This window comes from Lagenorhynchus albirostris, chromosome 20, assembly GCF_949774975.1.
Source record: "Lagenorhynchus albirostris chromosome 20, mLagAlb1.1, whole genome shotgun sequence".
Taxonomy (NCBI): domain Eukaryota; kingdom Metazoa; phylum Chordata; class Mammalia; order Artiodactyla; family Delphinidae; genus Lagenorhynchus; species Lagenorhynchus albirostris.
In genome coordinates this window covers 42,614,664-42,637,043 of record NC_083114.1, presented here as the reverse complement: position 1 = coordinate 42,637,043, position 22,380 = coordinate 42,614,664, and the positions used below count along the sequence as shown (strand labels likewise).

General features: G+C 39.7%; 1 protein-coding gene across 11 annotated transcripts in view; it reads left to right on the top strand.

Annotated features, from left to right (window-relative positions):
* The window catches only part of GJC1 (gap junction protein gamma 1), a 35,410-nt gene extending 15,092 nt beyond the window's left edge, over nt 1-20,318 (top strand). For 3 of the 11 annotated variants that reach the window (XM_060135974.1, XM_060135977.1, XM_060135975.1), the window contains exons 2-3: nt 13,083-13,158; nt 14,335-20,318. In XM_060135974.1, coding sequence (XP_059991957.1) covers nt 14,355-15,545 — 1,191 coding nt within the window. In that variant the 5' untranslated portion in view covers nt 13,083-13,158; nt 14,335-14,354 and the 3' untranslated portion in view covers nt 15,546-20,318. Of the gene's footprint in view, nt 1-3,257; nt 3,474-8,611; nt 9,457-13,082; nt 13,159-14,314 lie in introns of those variants that run through there. The other 8 variants (XM_060135978.1, XM_060135983.1, XM_060135982.1 and 5 more) reach the window with 6 other exon arrangements.
* The last annotated feature ends 2,062 nt before the right edge of the window (nt 20,319-22,380 follow it).

Here is a 22,380-nt window from a genome sequence, read left to right as displayed (position 1 = left end):
TTCATTGTAAACCCTTTAATTGATTCTTTGTCTCTACACATAAAGCAATCTCATTCAGGAATGTGAGTCACTAGCACTATTCTTAATCGCTCAGCTCATAATCTGGGATGCCCAGATAGTTAATACTGTAGAATCATGGTGAGTCAATATTGAAATTTTTAATTTTAGTCCAACCACAGATTTTCTGGGATGACTAGGAAGTGCCTTTTTGAAAATTTGACATTTTATTATTGTTTAATTTCACGGCTCTTACTTTGCTTCTTTCCTGTCCCTAGAGTTCAGAATTCCACATAATTTGTTGGTTGTTTTATGAATAGTACTCTGCCTGAGTTGATTTTCATCAACTGTTAGAAGGGACCTTAATAATAATCTAATCTGATATTCTTCACTTATCTCACAAATGAAAAAGTGGAAAGAAATATTTATTCCTGAAGTGCCTGTTAGAATCTCTTGGCTCCTAGTTAAGTGCTTGCTCTTAGTTTCACAAAAATCAAAGTTAGAATCACTTTTCTAGAATATTAGTTCATCCTGGATTTTTTGTTTAGAAAAGAAATTAAGGTTTTTTTTTTTTTTTTTTTTTTTTTTTGCGGTACGTGGACCTCTCACTGTTGTGGCCTCTCCCGTTGCGGAGCACAGGCTCAGCGGCCATGGCTTACGGGGCCAGCAGCTCCGCGGCATGTGGGATCCTCCCGGACTGGGGCACGAACCCGCATCCCCTGCATCAGCAGGCGGACTCTCAACCACTGCGCCACCAGGGAAGCCCGAAATTAAGGTTTTTAAATATGGTCTACCTATTATAGATTTTGAGGTTTAAAAGTTTTTTTTTAATTAGAAGCAGATTAAAACTTGGCTCTGACCCATTTGGACTCAGTTGTTGAATTTGTAAAACATTTAGAATAGCACTACTTATTTAAATTTTTTAAATTTCCTGGTTATTTTAGTTTAGTGAGCATTAAAAAATTGACAAGGGAGCTTCCCTGGTGGCGCAGTGGTTGAGAATCTGCCTGCCAATGCAGGGGACACGGGTTCAAGCCCTGGTCTGGGAAGATCCCACATGCCGCAGAGCAACTGGGCCCATGAGCCACAACTACTGAGCCTGCGTGTCTGGAGCCTGTGCTCCACAGCAAGAAAGGCCGCGATAGTGAGAGGCCCACGCACCGCGATGAAGAGTGGCCCCCGCTTGCCACAACTAGAGAAAGCCCTCGCACAGAAACGAAGACCCAACACAGCCAAAAATAAATAAATTTATTTAAAAAAAAATTGACAAGGGACGAGTTACACACTTTTTTAGTTGTTGATCTGAAACCCTTGGGAGCTTTTTTTTTAAACATGAGTCTATGAGAAACTTTTCCAAAGATATATATATGAAAGATATTTTTGGATTAACGGTGTTTTTGTGGCCAACATTATAGTAAAGAGGTTGTAATGGAAAAAATGAATCAGATAAACTGGAAAATGAAGCATTTCCCTGTAGAGTCACTATGCTATAAAATATGTTTATACTTTAACAGATGATTCCAGTTATTTCCTCATCTTCTGTTGCATAGCATATATAACATTAAATACTTCTTGAAAACAACTGTAGGGGTTTTTTTAAGTGTTTGTAATTTCCTATAAACTACTGTATTGCAAGCTTCTTGATGGTAGGTGAATACTAATTGCATGAATGAAGTTAGTCTAAAACTTTTTTTTACTTTTTCATTGTGGTAAAATATACGTAACATAAAATTTACCATTTTAACCATTTTTTAAGTGTATAGGTCTGTGGCATTAAGTACATTTACATTGTTGTGCAAACATCATCACCATCTATCTCCAGAACTTTATCTTCCTAACTGAAACTCTTTACCCATTAAATGCTAACTCCCCATTCCTCCCAGCTGTTGGCAATCACCATTCTTCTTTCTCTCTCTATGAATTTTATTCTATAGCCCTCATATAAGTGGGCCCTCATATAAGTGGAAACGTAATATTTGTCCTTTTGTGACTGACTTCTTTCACTTAGCATACTGTCTCCAAAGTTCATCAGCATTGTAGAATGTGTCAGAATTTCGTTCCTTTTAAGGCTGAATAACATTGTGGATATATACCATATTTTGTTTATTTATCTGTCAGTGGACACTTGGGTTGCTTCCACCTTTTAGCTATTGTAAATAATGTGCTCTGAACATGGATGTACAAATATCTGTTTGTGTCCCTGCTTTCACTTCTTTTAGGTATACATCCTGAAGTAGCATTGCTGGATCATATGATAATTCTGTAGTTAATGTATATATATATATTTTCTTTTGCGGTACGCGGGCCTCTGTTGTGGCCTGTCCCGTTGCGGAGCACAGGCTCCGGACACGCAGGCCCAGCGGCCATGGCTCACGGGCCCAGCCACTCCACGGCATGTGGGATCTTCCCGGACCGGGGCACGAACCCATGCCCCCTGCATTGGCAGGAGGACTCTCAACCACTGCACCACCGAGGAAGCCCTATAGTTAATATTTTGAGAAAATCATAAGCATACCATTTTCTACAGCAGCTGCATCATTTTACATTCCCACCAGCAATGCACAACAATGATTCCAGTTTCTCCATAACTTTTTTAGCACTTATTTCTTTTCTTTTTTGTTTCTTTTCTTTTAATAGTAGTCATCCTTTTGAGTATGAAATGGTATCTCACTGTGCATTATTTGTCTCATTTGCATTTCCCTAATGATTAATGATCATCTAAAACTTCTTATAGTTTAAACACAGATTGACCCAAGCCTTGTTTCTTGAAAAATGCATTAAAATCATTGGTGAGGGAGTGAGGAAACCAGTAAATCATACTCTCAGTAGTGGAAATATAAATAGGTACCGGCTTTTTGCAGGGGTGATTTGGTAATACATATTAAAAGCCTTAGAATTTTTGGAGAGAGAGTGCATAAAGAAGCTGATCTTTTCTTAATAACACACACAGTTTTTTCACAGTTTGTACAACTATTGACCCAGCAATTCTTTTAGAAAAATTTATCCTAAATCTATAACTGGGGATGTGTACAAAGTTATAAGTATTGTAATAAATCATTGTAAACAACTTAAATGTCTAACCATAGAAGATATGTTAAATTCTGATTCAGTAGGCCTGAGAGTGGGAATTGGGTAAGTAGGACCTAGGAATCAGCATTTTAGACGTGTACTCTGGATAATTCTGATGAAGGTGGTCTGTGGACCACATCTGAGGAACATTTATTCATCATTACTTACATGCTTTAATTTCAGGTTCCATGGTGTGCTAAGGCCCTCTGCAAACTGGTCTTTGACTTCCCTGTTCAGCCTTCTCTACAACTACTTCCCAAACATCCTCCATCATGTTCCAGTCTAAGAGCCTTCTTGTGCAACTTTTCACTCACACCACTTTCTCCATCTGCCTTGCCTCTACTTCCCACCCCAGCTCTGCCTGGTGAAACCATACCCATTCTTCAGAGACCCACTTGTCTTCTGCAGTAAGCTTATACTATTTTTTTTTTCTGGCTTCATTGAGGTATAATTGACAGCTTATACTTCTTAGTTTGTAGGAATTGTCTCTTTTCCTTCTCTGAGTATTTTCACATTTTGTACTTCTATACCATTCCTTGTATTCCGCCCTGAAATGATTGTATTAGTGAACATATTTTATATTTTCTACCTCCTATAAATTCATTTAGATCTTCTGTTAAATATAGCACACATTTATTGAGTTATTTTTGTATCCTGAGGGCTCAGAGAATTTTAAAAAACATGGACTTTCCCCTCAAGGAACTTATATTCCAGCAGAAGAAACGGATAGTACTAACCTCAGTTTAATAGATTAAGTCCTGATTATTTGTGGCATGAAAAATTATTATGGACTTTCTGAGGAGATTAAGCGAGGAGGTCAAGAAAACTTGAAGTGACCTTTGAGCTAGAACCTAAAGGATAAAAATTTTTCCAAATAGGAAATTGTGGAAAGACCATATAAAGCAGAGGAAAATCAGTGAGCAGAGATTCAAATTTATTAAACCACTCAGTTAATAGTTGTTCTTAGTGCCAGGGATACAAGAACAAAGTCCTTGTTTATCTACTGGGGTGACAGATAATGAAGAGATTAACAAATAAAAAGTGTTTTAGGTAGTGTTGAGTGCTCTGAAGGAAAAAGGCAGGGTAAGGGTGTAGAGAGTGATGGAAGAATGTTATCGTAGGACAGTGGTCAGGGAAGTCCTCACCACAGGAGGTGACGTCTGAAGGGAAGCATAAATTGAAGTGAGGGAGTAAACTGTGAGGATGTCCAAAGGAAGTGGGTTTAATGGAGGGAAACAACAAATGCATATGTGAAAATGTATAGTGTAAGCTGATGAGAAATGTACAGGTGGTATTTAAATTTGGGGTTAAACAGAAATTAAGATGAACTCTTTTTAATGTGGCTGTGCAGCGCAGCTTGCAGGATCTTAGTTCCCCGACCGGGGACTGAACCTGCACCCTTGGCAGTGAAAGCACTGAGTCCTAACCACTGGACCTCCAAGGAATTCATTACAAAGATGATCTTTTTATAAAACATTTAATTTCTGAAAAATATGTAAGTTTTTTTTAACTTCAAAAAGTTTGCAAAAGGATTTCTTTAAAATCTCAAGCAGACTTTATTCTGTAGGGCATGGAATGCTTTTAGCAGTGTTTTCTTTAAAAAGGCAACTTTTTCATTTGGTTAAAAAAATAAGACAATGTAAAAAGATATTAATATAATCAGGGACTTCCCTGATGGTCCATTGGTTAAGTCTTGTGCTCCCAGTGCAGGGGGCCCATGTTCGGTGCCTGGTCAGGGAACTAGATCCTGAGTGCCACAACTAAGACCCGGCACAGCCAAATAAGTTAATTAAGTAGATTAATAATCAAAGTCTTGATCCTACCCCATCCTCCTTAGTCTCCTCCCCCACTTTTATTCGTTTTTTTAAAAAATGTATCCTTGTGTTTCTTTGTAGAAATATAAGCAAAAACACAGATTGATATTTTTTCTCCTTATGTAAAAGGCATATACATAAATACACTTCCTTGCTGTTTTCACTAATTAAATGTTTTGAATATCTTTTAAATTAATTTTTGGCTGCGTTGGGTCTTCGTTGCTGTGCGCGGGCTTTCTCTAGTTGTGGCAAGGGGGGGCTACTCTTTGTTGAGGTGCGTGGGCTTCTCATTGCAGTGGCTTCTCTGGTTGCGGAGCACGGGCTCTAGGTGCACGGGTTTCAGTAGTTGTGGCGCATGGGCTTAGTTGCTCTGTGGCATCTTCCTGGACCAGGGCTCGAACCCGTGTCCTCTGCATTGGCAGGTGGATTCTTAACCACTGCACCACCAGGGAAGCCCTTAAATATCTTTCTATACAAGGAGAGCATTCCTCATTATTTTTTACAGCCACATGGTATTCTGTTGTGTAAGTAGACCATAGTGCATTTAACCATTGCCTTGACAGTGGACATTTGAGTTATATAAAAACAGTGTTATAGTTTGATCATTCCCAAAAGTGAGATGACTGGGTCAAAGGATATAGATGCATTTGTGACTTTGTTAGATATTATCAAATTGCTACCAGAGGTTGTACCACTCCCATCAGTGATATGTGAGAATGTCTGTTTTTCCATAGCCTCTCCAACTTTTGGATTTTTGCCAGTGTCATAGGAGAAGAATTGTATCTTAGAGTAGTTTATTATTGAGATATAATTTACATGTGCTAAAATTTGTCCTTTTAAAGTGTACAGTTCAGTGGTTTTAGTATACTCACAAGGTTGTGTAACCACCACCACTGTCTAATTCCAAACATTTTCATTATCCCCCAAAGATACCCAGTATCCATTAACAGTCACAGTCCATTTCCCATAGCCCCTGACAACCACTAATCTGTCTCTACTGATTTGCCTATTCTGGACATTTCATATAAATGGAATCATACAATAGGTGGCTTTTGTGTCTGACTTCTTTAACTTAGCATTATGTTTTCAAGGTTCATCCACGTTGTGCATTTATAAAGTGGAATTTGTGTTTTTCTTTCTGTAGAATGTATGTTTTGAACTCTTTATATATTAGAAATTAGCTCTTTGCTTATAAAAGAGTTACTGAAACCTTTTTCCCCAGTTCATTGTTTTTCTTTTAATTTTTGTTTATTTTTTGCTGCATTGGGTCTTCATTGCTGTGCATGGGCTGTCTCTAGTTGCAGCGAGCGGGGGCTACTCTTCGTTGCGGAGCACAGTCTGTAGGCACACAGGCTTCAGTAGTTGTGGCTTGCGAACTCAGTAGTTCTGGCTCGCGGGCTTAGTTGCTCTGTGGCATGTGGGATCTTCCTGGACCAGGGATTGAACCTGTGTCCCCTGCATTGGCAAGCGGATTCTTAACCACTGCGCCACCAGGCAAGTTCCCATTGTTTTTCAGTATTGCTTAGGTTGTTTTTTCTTTTAACCACGGAGACACTTTTTAGTTTTTGTACTCAGATTCATCTTTTCTTCTCATATCCAGAGTTATAACAGATATCAACTGTGTTTTATTCTAATACTTTAAAAAGTCCGTCTTTGCCCCACTGGTTTGAGGAGCCACCTCCATTAGTGGTTTTTCAGCAAAGGAGTAACACAGATCCATTTTAGAGAGAGAATTCTAGTAGAGATGCAGGAAACAGGCTGAAGCAGGGAGAAAGTAGTGGGTATTGTATATAACCTTTCAGGTTTTGGTGGGGTTTTTTTTACATTTTTGTTTTTCTTCTAGGATTTTTTAATGCATAAATTTTCCAAAATTGGGATAATTCTGTTCCGTATCCTATATTTTTCCGTTAATACATCAGGAGCATTTTTTTTAAATGTTTGAATTAATTTATTGAACAGATATTTGTTGAGAACCTACTACCATTTGTCAGGCTGTGGGGTTTTAGATATTGGGGATAAAAGAACAAAATCCTGCCTTCAGGGAGCTTATATTCTATAAACAGTAAAATTGTAAAATAAAAATTATGTGAGGGCTAAGTGCTATAAAGAAAATTAAAGGGGCTAGAGAATGACATGTTATTTTAGGAAAGTGGTCTGAGGAAAGTTAAGGAGATGACTTTTGAGCGGACTTGAATGAAATGAGAGAGTGTTCTGCTAATATCTATGAAATAAAAAAGTTCAAAGCAGTGAAAATAGCAAGTACAGAAATCTTGAGGCAAAAGTATGGCATGATTGGTATGATCAGAGGAATAGTGAGGATGTAGATATCCCTAAATCGGAATGAGCAAGAGGGAGAATGGAAGGTGATGAGACCAGAAGTGTGCTCGTAGCTGTATGATAAAGGGCCTTGTAGACTATAGTAAAGACTTTGGGTTTTGTTCTGAGAGAGTTTTGAGCAGAAGAGGGACATGATCTGACTTACTTTCTAAAAGCTTTACTCTGGTTGCTTTTTGGAGAAGAGATTTGAGAGGCATAAGAGCATAAGCTAGGGGACCAATTAGAAGACTCTTGCTTTTACAATAATCTTGGTTAGAGTTGAAGGGGGCTTGGGTCAGAGTTGATGGCAGTGGAGGTGGAAAGAAGTGGTTGGATTGTGGGTATATTCTGAAGATAGAACTGACAGGATTTGCTGGTATAGTTTGCCTATGGAGTGAGAAAAAGGAGTGAGGTTGCCTTGAAGGTTTTGGCCTAAAAAACTGCATGAATGGTGAAACTACTTACTGAGTTTGGGAAAACTGCAGACAGAGTAAGAGTAGCTCTTTGGAGGATGGGAGGATTGGTTTGGGTTATGTTAAATTTCACGTGCCTATTAGACATCCAAGAGAAGATGTTGAGTAGCAGATGAATTTCAAGTCTGAAGTTTCAGGGAGATGCTGGAGCAAAGTGGGACATCATTTCCAGCTTGGATTCTGGTGGAAGAACCAGCAAAGAGCACTGAAAAGGAGGCTAATAAGATAGGACAAAAATCAGGATATGTATTTAGAAGTTTGGAAAAGGAAAAGTAAGACAGAAGTAGAAACTGAAAAATAATAGCCACGAGAGTTTGATATCAGGCTGGCCAGTCCCTCATTGCCTCCCACCCCCAACTCATCCATAGGCAACCACTGATGTGCTTTATGTCATTATAGATTAGTTTGCATTTTCTAGAATTTTATATAAATGGAATCATACAGTGTGTGCCTTTTTTTTGCCTGACTTCTTTCATTTGGTCTAATTATTTTGAGATTCCTCCATGCTATGCGTATCAATAGTTTACTGCTGAGTAGTATACCACTGTATGAGTGTACCACAATTTACTCATCAACCTGCTGATGGGCATTTGTGTTGTTTCCAGGTTTTGCCTATTACAGATAAAATTGTTGTGAACATTTATGTGCAAGTCATTTTATAGACATACGGTTTCACTTCTTGCCTAGGAGCAGAATGGCTGGATCATATAGTTGGTATATGTTTAACTTCTAAGAAACTGCCAGACTATTTTCCAAAGTGATTATACTATTTTACATTCCTACTTGTATGAGAGTACCAGTTTCTCCGCATCCTCACCAACACTAGGTATGGTTATTCTTTTCTTTTCTTTTTTTAAATTTATTTATTTATTTTTGGCTGCATTGGGTCTTCGTTGCTGCGCGCGGGCTTTCTGTAGTTGTGGCGAGCAGGGGCTACTCTTCGTTGTGGTGCGGTGGCTTCTCTTGTTGCACGGCACGGGCTCTAGGCATGTGGGCTTCAGTAGTTGTGGCTCGTGGGCTCTAGAGCGCAGGCTCAGTAGTCGTGGTGCATGGGCTTAGTTGCTCTGTGGCATGTGGGGTCTTCCCCAATCAGGGCTTGAACCCATATCCCCTGCATTGACAGGCAGATTCTTAACCACTGCACCACCAGGGAAGTCCCTCTGTGTGCTTTTTTAGTGGTTGTTTTAGGTATTACACTGTACATACATAATGTATTGCCATCATTGATGTCACATTTTATAGATTTCAGTGAAGTACAGACACCTCCCTTTATATCCCTTTACCCTCCCTGCTGCATTTATACCAGGGTTCACTGCTTCATGAGGCTGCTTATTCCATTTTTGGACAGGCTGATGCAGTGGGAATCTAGGAGGAAAAAAAATAGAGAGAAGAGATTGCAGTGAAAAATGTAAGGCAAATCTGATAGGAATGCATTTATTCATTTGTTTGTCAAATGTTTATTTGGCACTTAAAATGGCCAATCAGGGACTTCTCTGGTGGCACAGTGGTTAAGAATCCCCCTGCCAATGCAGGGGACTCGGGTTCAAGCCCTGGTCCGAGAAGATCCCACATGCTGCGGAGCAACTAAGCCCGTGAACCACAAGTAGTGAGCCCACGTGCCACAACTACTGAAGCCCGTGCACCTAGAGCCTGTGCTCCGCAACTAGAGAAGCCACTTCAATGAGAAGCCCGCACACCGCAATGAAGAGTAGCCCCGGCTCACGGCAACTAGAGAAAGCCTGCGTGCAGCAATGAAGACCCAACACAGGCAAAAATAAATAAATAAGGTAATTGATTTTTTTAAAAAATGGCCAATCATCGGGCTAGATGCTAGGGAAGCAGAGATAAAAGATGTGTCTAACATCTAGGGGCTCCCAGTACAGTTGAGGTGGTAAGACAAAAAGTTGCAGCAACACTGGTAGTAATGGTAATAATGGTGCTTGCCTTGAGACCAGGCACAGCTCTGAGCACTTCATATGTATACCATCTTTGTATCTACCCTTTTACAAGCATTTTCACCCCTGAACTAAATTTACCACCTTCTGTGTCACTTTTCTCAATGCCCAAAGAAGTTATCCTTCTTAGTGAAAAAAAACATTTTTGTTGAAGATACCATTTTTCTAGTTTATTCTTCCCTTCCAACTGCCAAGAAACAACCTTGGAGTTCTTTTTGGGTTTTATGTTTTGTTGTTGTTTGTTTTGGGGGGTTTTGTTTTGTTTTAACTTTCAATTCATTCTATGTGTAAGATCTTAAACCCTGAAATTTCCCCCTTTGATTTTTTTTTTTCCACTTTCTTTTGGCAGCAGAACTAACCCCCCACCTTTAATCTTTGTGAGTTTATTATTTAGTTTAATTCCGATTCCAAAGATTGGGGCGAGGTGCCCTTCTCTTTATTCACATGGGGCCTGTACATAGTTCCACCTCATCTGGAATGTAATTCTTTACTAGTAGTTAAAAGCTGAGACTAGAACAAGACTGGCTGACTTCAGATTCTAGTTTCACCTCTTAATACCTGGATGATCTCGGGCAAATTTTATAAACTTTCTGGACCTCATTTCTTCATCTTTAAAATAGATCTAATCATATAATCCACCTCCAGAGATAATCCAAATAATGAGCTTTTATATTTAATCTTCAAAGATCCTGAGTTTTAGACATACAGTAAACTTTGACTTGATCCTGTTAGGATGTAGCTGATAGAAAACTCTTCAAATATAAATAATTTGGGAGGGGATTACTTAATTTATTACCGTGTTGATACCAAGTAATTTTTTAAATTCTATTTTCTAGTGTAAGACAAGGTAGATTTGAAAGTTATTTGGAAAACAGACTAAAAATAGCACATTTGATTTCTGTCCAGTAAATGTTATAAAAGCAAACATCATTTTCTTCAGTATGTTGGGGGGTGGAGAGAGAATTGAGAATCCTATTAAATGTCAAATGATTGATTTCTGTACTGTATTAAGAATACATTCTGCAGATAAATGGGCAAAAGGATAGAATAGTTCACAAAGAAGGAGGAATATAGGGGAAGGGTATCCTGCTGTATTAAAAACATACAAATTGACATAATTTTGAAATACCATTTTATACCTAGCAAAGTAGCATAACAGACAGTGCTGATGAGGTTGAGGTAAAATTGTACTCATTCATTGCCAGGCATTGTAAACTGCTAAGACCTTTCTAGAAAGTCAAATGACAGTACAGAGCAAAAACCACGCAGACTTACATTTCTTGTGTCCTGATAATAGCACTTCCTAGAATTTGTCTATAGATAAATTCAACCAAAGTATAAAGGAATATATTCAAGAAGACATTAAGTGTCAAAATACATTTAAATCAGTTGGCTTCCCTAATTGGCAAAAAATATTTAGGTGTTTGGCATCCCCCCACCTCTCACCACCACTCATCACATGCTCCCATATTTTCCATTCATAGAGTATGGAAATGATTTTTATTTTTTTCACGAGAGCTGTTCACAGGTTAATTTTGCATGCTCTCACTCCCTACTCTATAACCAAGTCTGTGTGCTGAAACAGGGAAGTCAGAGAAGACTGTGTTCTGAATCTTAGGCTTCTGGTAGGAGAGCGAAAAAATGTTTCTGAGAAAAGGGAATTTTAGTGGAGCAAGAACACAGCAAGACCACACTTGGCAGTGACACGTTTTTGCTTAGAAATGTCAATTCCAGAACCCACCATTCTACTCATTCAGTTTTTTCTCCTCTCTCACACCCTCTCTCCCTCTTCCCCTTTCCACCCCACCCCCCAAATTGGAGGAGTCTACTCTGATACTTAAGCCTTTCTCTTAATGCTTACAAGGAGAAGAAAGGGATTTGGAAAGGGAAGAGTATCAAAGAAAAACCTACTGACAGCTCAGTAGATCCATAGTGGTGATGCTGCCATTTGATTAGGAAGCCCATGGTTATTTTAGAAAGAAAATCACCCGTCACCCATTTTATGAGATGCTGAAGCTACATTACCTTACACATCATTTATACTCAGGGTTCAGGTATAGGGTGCTGTGGCACTTATAAGTACCCACGGAAAACCAGGCTCTAAGGGTTCATCATTGTCTAGGCCTACAGCTTAACCAGTATGCAGTGTGTATTTCTGGATGTGTTTAAGTGGCTGCTTTATAACTTACAAGCTTTGAAGGGTTTGTCACTAATTTCCCCCTGAACTGTTGAGAAATTATTTCATAGCAATAATTATTAAAAAGGTACCCATTTGTTTTCGGTATGGACGGCAGTGTAGAGGATGAGCTTCCTAACTAATTAACAATTGCACTTTCATGATTTTGGCTTATTGGAACAAATAGAATTTCAGGCTTTAAGGGAAATGCTTTAGATATATATGGCGTTTGGGAAAATGTGAATCTGGACTTGTGGACGTGAATCATTATTGAGTTCTGTGTTGGAAATCTGGCTTACATCACCATTTAAAGACTGCATATTATTTACTTCTTGTGGTGTGGTTTTATAACTTGTGTATGCAGTGAGAGAAGTGGTGAGCTCAGTTGGACATCAGGGCTGGAAATAAGAGTTGTACTTGAAGTCCTATGGTGAGATCTTTGTGTGGTTGGATTCTGTATGTGAATCTTCGTACTCGCATGTTATGCAGATGCCTGAACTTTTCTTCTTCATTGACCTTTTGGGAACTGTTCTGAGTTTTTTTCATGTATCTTTTTTATTAAGTTATTTTGAACACATAATAACTTGGAACACTCAGGGATTGTTTTACATTCATTTATTAAATTAAATGATAGTAAGTGTGGATGACTCTTGGCCATAGCTATTCCATAGTTTGCAGAACTTGATAATGAGCAATAATTTGTTCTATATATATAGTTTTTAATCACAATACAGATGCAGGTGTTTTCCTTCTGTGAGCAGTTGAGTCTGTAAATCACCTTCTGTGGATATGGGTGTCCCAGTGACTGAGAGCCAGCTGTTGGGTGTTTAAACTAAACAGCTCGCTCCTAGTTGGCTGCTCAGATCCCATTGGGAGAGGTATTGGCTGCTCCAGAGAATAGAACAGGAATAGAGCGCACAGGGTGAAGATTTTTGCAAGGCCTTTAGTGACCCAGTTTAAATTTGGTGAAATTTTCTACTTTGGCTTTTTCCTATAGGTGCCAGAGTTCATCTGCTTCAGATTTTCACCAATGACTCACCTTCCTGTCATATTTTCTTAGACTACAGTGACCTAAGACTCTTTGAGTCACTGTTAGGTAGTTTCTCCTACCACGTATAGGAGGAGAGAACAGTGATATTCAAACTCAAGCCTGTTTCCATCTCATGCTGATTGATTCCTATGGTACATAGAAAACTGTTTCTCCCTGAAAATGGCGTTCTAGTGATTTATTGTTTTCTGTGGGAGGAAACTTATGACCTTCTTTTTTCTTTTTCCCTTCCAGAGGGAATCTGGAAAACTTGTAAGCAAAACATCATTTCTCTTAGAAAATTTTGGATAACAGAAATTCTGGATAACAGGTAAAAAGTATATTTAGATTTCTTTGGTGATGCTGATAATCAACTATTATCTGCAGAAGTAAACCAAGAGAGGGAAGATAGAAGAGAAAAGCTAGATGTGCTGTGTGGCAGGGGTTGTATTAGGGATTTTACGTACATTATCTCATTTGATGGTTTTTACCTGGATTCTGGACATAGATCTAAGAATCTCAGAATAAAACTATCCTTCAAAATGCTGTTTTAAGTGGATTTGTCTATTGATTGGATTTTTAATGTCCTCACAATTCAATCTACAGGCATTTTTTAACTTCTACCGTAAACAAAATACAGAAACATACAGAATGCTAGAATCTCTGTGATGCAGCCTGGCTCAGGAGTGTCTTCCTTGTTTCTTTCTGTCTTTTATTTTAGTTCTTGATCTTTGCCAGTTATTTGCAGCTGTACTATCTCCTTAATTCTTTTTTAATACTTTGTCACCAGGTCCAAAATTTAACTTTCCTGGTAAGGTACCTCTTCACAATGGAGTCCATCCAGCCAGGGTGTCCCCAGTATGTTCTCAGTGGCAGTCTTACTGTGACCAAATAGCCATACTTCTGTGCTATTTTCTTATCTATATTCCACAAAGTTCGAAGGTCTTATGAAATAATACTGTATGTAAAAAATCCAGTATAGGGCTTCCCTGGTGGCGCAGTGGTTGAGAGTCCGCCTGCCGATGCAGGGGACACGGGTTCGTGCCCCGGTCCGGGAAGATCCCACATGCCGCGGAGCGGCTGGGCCCGTGAGCCATGGCCGCTGAGCCTGCGCGTCTGGAGCCTGTGCTCCGCAACGGGAGAGGCCACAGCAGTGAGAGGCCCGCGTACCGCAAAAAAAAAAAAAAAAAAAAATCCAGTATATTTTGACATATATATCTCAAATGATAGCTATAATTTTACCTTTTAAGCTAAGGAAGACACGAAAACTAATCAGACTTCCTAGGACCCTGTAGGCCCAAACCAGTGCTCTTAGACTGAGGTGAATGGTCCTACCTGATGGTAGTATAGAGAGTGAGATGCTATTTATTCTAACAGTCATTCTAGTATGAGCCTTGAAGATAAATTTCAAGTATGTAGAGAAGTACTTACTAGAGATATCATCAATGAAAAAATTAAGATTTTAATATTTGCTGATTTTCCTTTAGTATTTTTTCATTTTTATCAGGGTGAACCAGTTCAGTCACCATGAGTTGGAGCTTCCTCACTCGCCTGCTAGAGGAGATCCACAACCACTCCACGTTCGTGGGGAAGATCTGGCTCACTGTATTGATCGTCTTCCGGATTGTCCTTACAGCTGTAGGAGGAGAGTCCATCTATTACGACGAGCAAAGCAAATTTGTGTGCAACACAGAGCAGCCAGGCTGCGAGAACGTCTGCTATGATGCCTTTGCACCCCTCTCCCACGTGCGCTTCTGGGTGTTCCAGATCATCCTGGTGGCCACCCCCTCAGTGATGTACCTGGGCTACGCCATTCATAAGATTGCCAAAATGGAGCACGGTGAAGCAGACAAGAAGGCCGCTCGGAGCAAACCCTATGCAATGCGTTGGAAACAGCACCGGGCCCTGGAAGAAACAGAAGAGGACCATGAAGAGGATCCCATGATGTATCCAGAAATGGAATTAGAAAGTGAAAAAGAAAATAAAGATCAGAACCAATCTAAACCTAAGCATGATGGCCGACACCGGATTCAGGAGGACGGGCTCATGAAAATCTACGTGCTGCAGCTGCTGGCAAGGACCGTGTTTGAGGTGGGCTTTCTGATAGGGCAGTACTTCCTGTATGGCTTCCAAGTCCACCCATTTTATGTGTGCAGCAGACTTCCTTGCCCTCATAAGATAGACTGCTTTATTTCCAGACCCACTGAAAAGACCATCTTTCTTCTGATAATGTATGGTGTCACAGGCCTTTGCCTGTTGCTTAACATTTGGGAGATGCTTCATTTAGGATTTGGGACAATTCGAGACTCACTAAACAGTAAAAGGAGGGAACTGGAAGATCCGGGTGCTTATAATTATCCTTTCACTTGGAACACACCATCTGCTCCCCCTGGCTATAACATTGCCGTCAAACCAGATCAAATCCAGTACACCGAACTGTCCAACGCTAAGATTGCCTACAAGCAAAACAAGGCCAACATCGCCCAGGAACAACAGTACGGCAGCCATGAGGACAACCTCCCAGCTGACCTGGAGACTCTGCAGAGGGAAATCAAAATGGCTCAGGAACGCCTGGATCTGGCAATCCAGGCCTACAGTCACCAAAACAACCCCCATGGTCCCCGGGACAAAAAAGCCAAAGTGGGGTCCAAGGCTGGGTCCAACAAAAGCAGTGCTAGTAGCAAATCGGGGGATGGGAAGACCTCCGTCTGGATTTAACCTTGGCTGGGCTTAAAACTTGTGCTTTTCATAGTTCACGGTAAGCAGCGGCTCACGGAATAACGACTTCCACTGAGTAAACATTCAGCTCTGGTTATTTTCAGGGATGCTGTTGGCTCATGATCCAAGCTCAGGGGACTCTGAAGTGGGGGCTGGGACAGGGGGAAAGAACGGGAAACACAGTGTTCCTGGACACATGTTCCAGCAATAATACAGTTGCAGAACTTTACATTTGCGTCTTCCAGATCTGGAAAAGAACAGATATATTTAAATCATTCTTGTTGAACAGTTTTTGTATGTACAGTATTATGGTACTTTTTTTTTTTTTAGTATGAGAACTTTTCTTTGTATTTGTATATTGGACCACTGTAGTTATACTTTTATATTAAAGGGGAAATAATTCTTAAGGTAATGCCTATTAGGCTAGTGTTATTACTTTGTTCAGCAAATTCTACCCTGGATTTAAAGTTTTAATAGATGCTACATACCTAATAAAAGTGCCTCTCGTGTTGCAGGGAAGATTTCAGATATGTAAGGAGCCGGAGGAGGATGAATCAGTTCTCAGTCTTGGAAAGAAAGTCCATAGTAGAGGGAGGTTGAGATCTTTCTTTGACTTGAGAAATCTTTGAATCTCATTCATGTGTCCAGATTTGTATCTAGTCTTTGAAAACCTATTTGTGTTTTCAAAGAAGATAAAGTGATTCACTGCAGAAGTCCTTTAAATATCAAGCCTTGCCAGTGTATGCTTTGATGGTGTGTATATAATGTCAATTCTTTCAAAAGGCTGGTGCACAAAGCTGTCCTCATCCAGTAGCAGTGTGGAGACCCTGGCTAGAACTGTTCTAAGATTCCTCTGTCACAAAACAAAGGCACTCCTGGGAAATAAGCCCTGATAAGATGTTTAGTTCTGGACCTGTTTGATTTGCCTTAAACCTGTATCCAAACACCTGCCTCTCTGGTTTCTTAAGAAGCCAGTGCTGGATATTTTTTTTATATGGTAACAGTAAAAATACGAAAATTCCCTTCTAGGCTAAAAATTAAAGCTACCTTAAACTGCATATGGCAGAAGGCCTAAATTCAAATTCCTTATTTTTTATAATTCACCATGGAACTTTTATAATTTACATATTTCTGCCAATGTAGGTTTCTGCCTGGAAGACCAGTCAGACCTGGGATTCTATCTGTGAATAGACCGAAAGAGAATTTCAGTATTTATTTGCTATAGGCATATCTATTAGTTAATGACAAGCATTAATGTTCACATAACACTCGTAATTTGCAGTAGTATTTTACTGCCATTTTCAACCTTCTCTAACGTTGGAGAACTTTGCTCTCCTGTCATGTTCACATCATTTGTCTTACAGTTTATGAGCTTCTGAGTAAGAGCTTTTGGTAAAGATTTAAAGGGAGCGGTGTTTGCTTCACCAGGGAGCTTTCATTTTGGGTATCTCACTCTCTTCCAACAGAAAGTTATTGCAAGCCACCTCCAACTTTGAAATTCCAAGAGTGCTATTTTTTTGACTTAATTTTTAAATGTCAGTTCTCTATTCTTAGAACAGCGTCCTGTATGCAGTTCTTTTTTTCTTTGTTGCTGTCCATTGCATTTCTCCCCCACCTCCACCCCCCACAAAAGACACTCAGTTGCAAATTTAAGCTTATCTTCTAACCATGCATTTACCTTTATTTTGCTTTTTTTAGTCTGTAAATTTTAGCCTAGAGAAGTTCTTCAGGATCTCTAAACACTTAAGCAAAAGGTAAACTCCCTTGAGACTGAAGGGGAAATTTCAGAAAATGATTTCTACATGTATGGATCCTTGATAATTAATAGACCTGCACAGTTTCCTTGAAACCAAGTGTTTAATAAGGAATTTCAAATAATTATTCTAAAACAGGGAGGATTTTAAATACTTCAGGCCAGCTAAGATAAAGAACTAGCAATAATTCTTATGTCAGTAGAACTTCATGTATATTTCTTAATTGAAGGACAGAAAAAATACACATACATTCACATCCATATTCAGAGCCTGAAGGAGAACAGAGTGACTTTGCCAGTGGAAGGGTTGGGGATCTGAGTGAGAGAGAGGGAAGGAGTCAAGCAGAAATGCCAGGCAGACATTCGGCGCCAGAAGCATCCACTTAGTTTCTACAAACAGGGCCTCTGGTGTTTCATCTGGGCTTGTTCTGATGAGAATGTTATCTTTTGTGTCTGGATAATTCTTCAACTTCCTCAAGTACATAGAAAGATATTCTGGGTCACTTCACATGTGTTAAGGTCTATTTTTATTCTCTCACTAAAGTTCTAATTATGACATAGATTTCCCAACTCTCATTCATTGCTTTCTTAGTCCATTTCTTTCAGCCTTTGAACATATGAGTTTGCCAAGGCCATTCTCCCCTAACAACATGTCGTGGACTTACATTAAGAAAACGGCCCTATCAGTGTCTAGCTTGTTAACCCATTAATTGGGTCTACATTGAGTCTATAAAATATCGTTCCAGTTACTGTTCTGGAACTTGCAGGTATTTGTATAAAACACCTGTCAGCAGGGTTTTTTTTCCCTATCAAAATCATTCCTTTGAATTGCTGTATAAGACATGCTCTGTAGGGCTTCCCTGGTGGCGCAGCGGTTGAGAGTCTGCCTGCCGATGCAGGGGACTCGGGTTCGTGCCCCGGTCCGGGAAGATCCCACATGCCGCGGAGCGGCTGGGCCCGTGAGCCATGGCCGCTGAGCCTGCGCGTCCGGAGCCTGTGCTCCGCAACGGGAGAGGCCACAACAGTGAGAGGCCCGCGTACCGCAAAAAAAGACATGCTCTATCGTATGACATTTGCTTCTCTAAATAGAAGTTGAGTGCTTAGTCCTTCGCAGACTACAATCAGGATATGGTCAACATGTTATATTCCTTAAAATACAGTTGGATTTATTCAGGTGTGGTGTGTCCTTTGTTCATCTTTGTTACAATTATTCAGAAGAGATCAGTAAAACAAATAGGCTTTTTTTCTTAGTTCAAATTTGAGGGAAGAATTATATAACATTTTCCCCTAAAGAAATCTTACTGTTCATTTTGTGGCTTCCTCTTTGCTTTATGCCTTAGTTTCGCCTGTTTCTATATTTGTTCATTTAAAACCACAAGCGTGTTACCTCATTGAAGTCAGTTTGTCTGGGGATTTTCCTTGACTGACGTCTATAGACTTTCGATAAAAAGCAACTTTGCCAACTAAAATGGTTCTCACAGGTTAGGGCTCCCATATATCTGTCTTTTAGAAGGACACCTATATCTTTAAAAAGAAAAACGTCATCATTAGGTACCTTAACTGTCATTTCTTCATGGTATGAGACTAGGCAGTTCACTTTACTTTTCCAAGTTCCAGGAGCCACTTACCTCTCAGAAGTGTTATGAAGTAGTTAGAAAAAGCGTCTGGTAAAAAGTATTAAAAAGCCAACTATTATTGTCATTTGTCTGACCTTGGAGCTTCAAAAAAAAAATAGGTGAAAGAACTATGTGATGTAGTAAGAAGTCCTTCAGTGCTCTTTATCACAGGAATCAGTGATTGTTTAAAACACTTAACTTGCTCTAAGCAGTTTATACCAAGAATGGACTTAAATGTTATTCCTATTAGTCATACCTATGCTTTACCCGTTATGCTTATAAACGTCTAGGCTTTACGTTTTCTGTCTCATTTAAGAGACAGTACACTGCTAAAAATAATACCTATAGTTTAGGATAAATTTTTGGCCAGCCAGTTTTTTTATAAAAGGCAAGTATGTTATACTTGAACCTACTTCACAAATGCCTTTTTATACAGGAAAGGTCTTTCCCAACTGGAAGAAAAGTACCTGAAGTCAGAGATATGCAGCTGCTGGTCATTTTGATTGGAAGGTTCCAGTTGTTAGATTAATTTTATCTTTATAAAATCATGTAATTTCACGAAGAGTCTTACCACCTGAAAGTAAAGCCCCTGCACCTATACAGTGCAGAGTTTGGAAATAAAATTTCAACTCACCTATATATCGTAAATCTGTAGTAATCCACAGTTACCATCAAAGATTAGAGTCATTAGGTTGACTTGCATACTTGTCACTCATTCTGGCCACATGTCCTGGAGAGTTTAAAAGATTTTATTTGTTGTCCCTAATGTGCAGTTGTGTTGTTTTTGTTGTTTTTAATAATGATGTTAAGTGAGTTTGGCTCATGCACATTCCATGTTAATAATCATACTTTTGAAAGAAGCAATCCATGTATTCCAAAATTCAGGATTCCAAACAAAAGAAAGCCCTGCTCCCGTGCAAAATCTCTACAGAAATAAAAGAAGTAAGAGTTCTGCACTTCAGGGTTGGCTTGCTGAACCAGCAAAGACATTTGGCTGTATGATTCCAAGACTGGAAGTGGCTTTCTTTTCTGTACTCTCTATTGTGTTCTCTTCGATAAATCTCTTACAGAAGTCTCTACCTCAGGCACTAAGTGTTAGATATGATTAGCATATTGATACCAAAAATCTTAGCTAGGACTTCCAACTTTTTAAGATAATTTAAATGTAAAATTCAACTGTTAACCAGCAATTTAATGTCATGTGATGTGCAGTTTGGATATTGTATGAACAGCTAAGGAGTTACCCATTCTAGTGCCAAAGATCACTCGTTGCTAATTTTGTTCTGTACAATTGATGTAAAATTTTATGGTGGGGACAGACTCTGCTGAGGGCCTTGTCTCTAGGAAGATTTTTTGTCAGTTCCAGATGTTTTTGTCAGTTCCAAATACAGTTTAGAAGATTCATTCGTGGTCTGTGCATCTTTTTCCAAACGTGAAAACTCAACTGCCAGGAGATGTCATATTGAGGATTTTTACCCCATTCTTTGTGTCAGATAGTGCCCGAGAGCTTAATGGTTTACACAGAAAACCTGATATGAAAATCTCTTCCCATACCTTCACCTGTAAGTTGATCTCAGTGGAAATACGTGAGCAGGAAATTTTCCAAGTAGAGGTTTGGGCTCAAAAGATGCCCTTTTTCATAGCTGGGTTAGAACTCCTCTGGAATGGCCGTGGCTAAAAGGATTTGGCGTGTTTGTGGCATCACAGTCTGGGAGGCGTAGGTGGCCTTAAGGGTGGAGGCTAAGGTCTAAGCACAGAAACCGGGAACATACCCGCTCTCTGGCTCCCTTTGGTTCTCGAGGCCTGGAGAAGAGGAGTGCCTTCTGAGAAAGATGCTCCTCACAGACGTAGACCAGTCTTGGTGTGACTAATCCACTTTGTGAGAATAGCGGATGTGGGAGAGGGCTGAGGAGAGGGTAGCATTTATTCCAACAATGCCCTCTGTTACCCCAGACACAGAATAGCTGACTGAGTGACAGAATAGGTCATGCGTCAAGCCCACCCTCAGCGGCACAGATTGTAAACTGGTCGGCCAACCATATTTGGTAATAAACTTGTGAGCTGTTTGAAAGCTGCTGGAGCTGTTAAGTCACTGCTAGTTTGGAAAGTGGATTCTTTGGCAGATTTGCCATCAGAACAGATATTAGTACCTGGAAAAGGTGTTGCATCAAAGTTAAAGTCTGTTTTCTTTGCTACATAGAGATTAAAACAATATTTCTAAGGTTTTAAGGGCTTATACCAATCTTAACATGTAATACTTTTAGTGTTTGCCTCCTTTAGTTATTTCGAGTTGGAAGCATGTTACACAGGGGCATAAAGGTTAGGGGGGTTGAGGCGGAGCTGAGAACAGAATCCAGGTCTGCACATTGATTGCGCAGTGGCTTAATCCAGCATCCTATGTTCTTTTCCTAGCGAAGTGCAGAAGCAGATACGAGTGGGGCTCTCACTGTGGCAGGGGGTGGATCCAGCTGGCTGGGCCTTGCTGTGTTTGCAGCATTTTTTCCAAATGTGACCCTTGGACCACCTATGAAGAAGTAACAGGGAATTCCTATTAAGATGTTGGTTCCTTGGACCCATCTGAGGCCTATAATAAGAACTAATAAGTTCTCCAGGTGATTTTTAATCTTTTATTAAGGTGTAATTTACATGATGTAAAATTCACCCTTTTTAGTGTATAGTTACAAATGCATGCATTGAGCAACTACCACCGGAAGATACAGAACAGTGACATCACCCAAAAATTCTCTCTAGGTAATTCTTATGTATATTGAGGTTTGAGAACCACTTAGGAAAAAAATGAAAACATGGAATGTGGGCCAGAATAAAAGTGAGAGGGGGATTGTTTTGAGCGATCTCTGTTCAAGGAGGTTTGAACCCGACGTAGCCCATGAATGTCATCTCACGTGCCAGCTCAGGCTGATGGCTGTCTGGAGTGGAGGGAGGGCTGCAGATGGTTCAGACTCTCATCTGCAATCAGTGGGTTAGTCCGTAAGTGATTTGGGGGAGGGGCGGGGCCGCTGGGAAGAATGCTGTCTCCAACTAGATGTTTAAACATAAGTGTTTTTTTATTGGAGTATAGTTGATTTAAAATGTGTTTCTGCTGTACAGCAAAGCGAATCAGTTATACGTTCACATATATCCACTCTTTTTTAGATTCTTTTCCTGTATCATTACAGAGTATTGAGAAGAGTTCCTTGTGCTATACACTAGGTTCTTATTAGTTATCTATTTTATATATAGTAGTGTGTGTATGTCAATTCCAATCTCCCAATGTATCCCTCCCCCCCAAGCATAAATTTTCAAAATATCCTCCCATATGCACTCAGGACTTCCGGCTTATGACTATGACTAGACCAAGAACCATCCCACCTTGTATATGAACGAGTTTGGTGTCTTCGGAGTTTCTCCACCCTACATTTTATAACATCTTTGAGGAAATTAGAAATAGGAAGTGACTCAGGGTTGG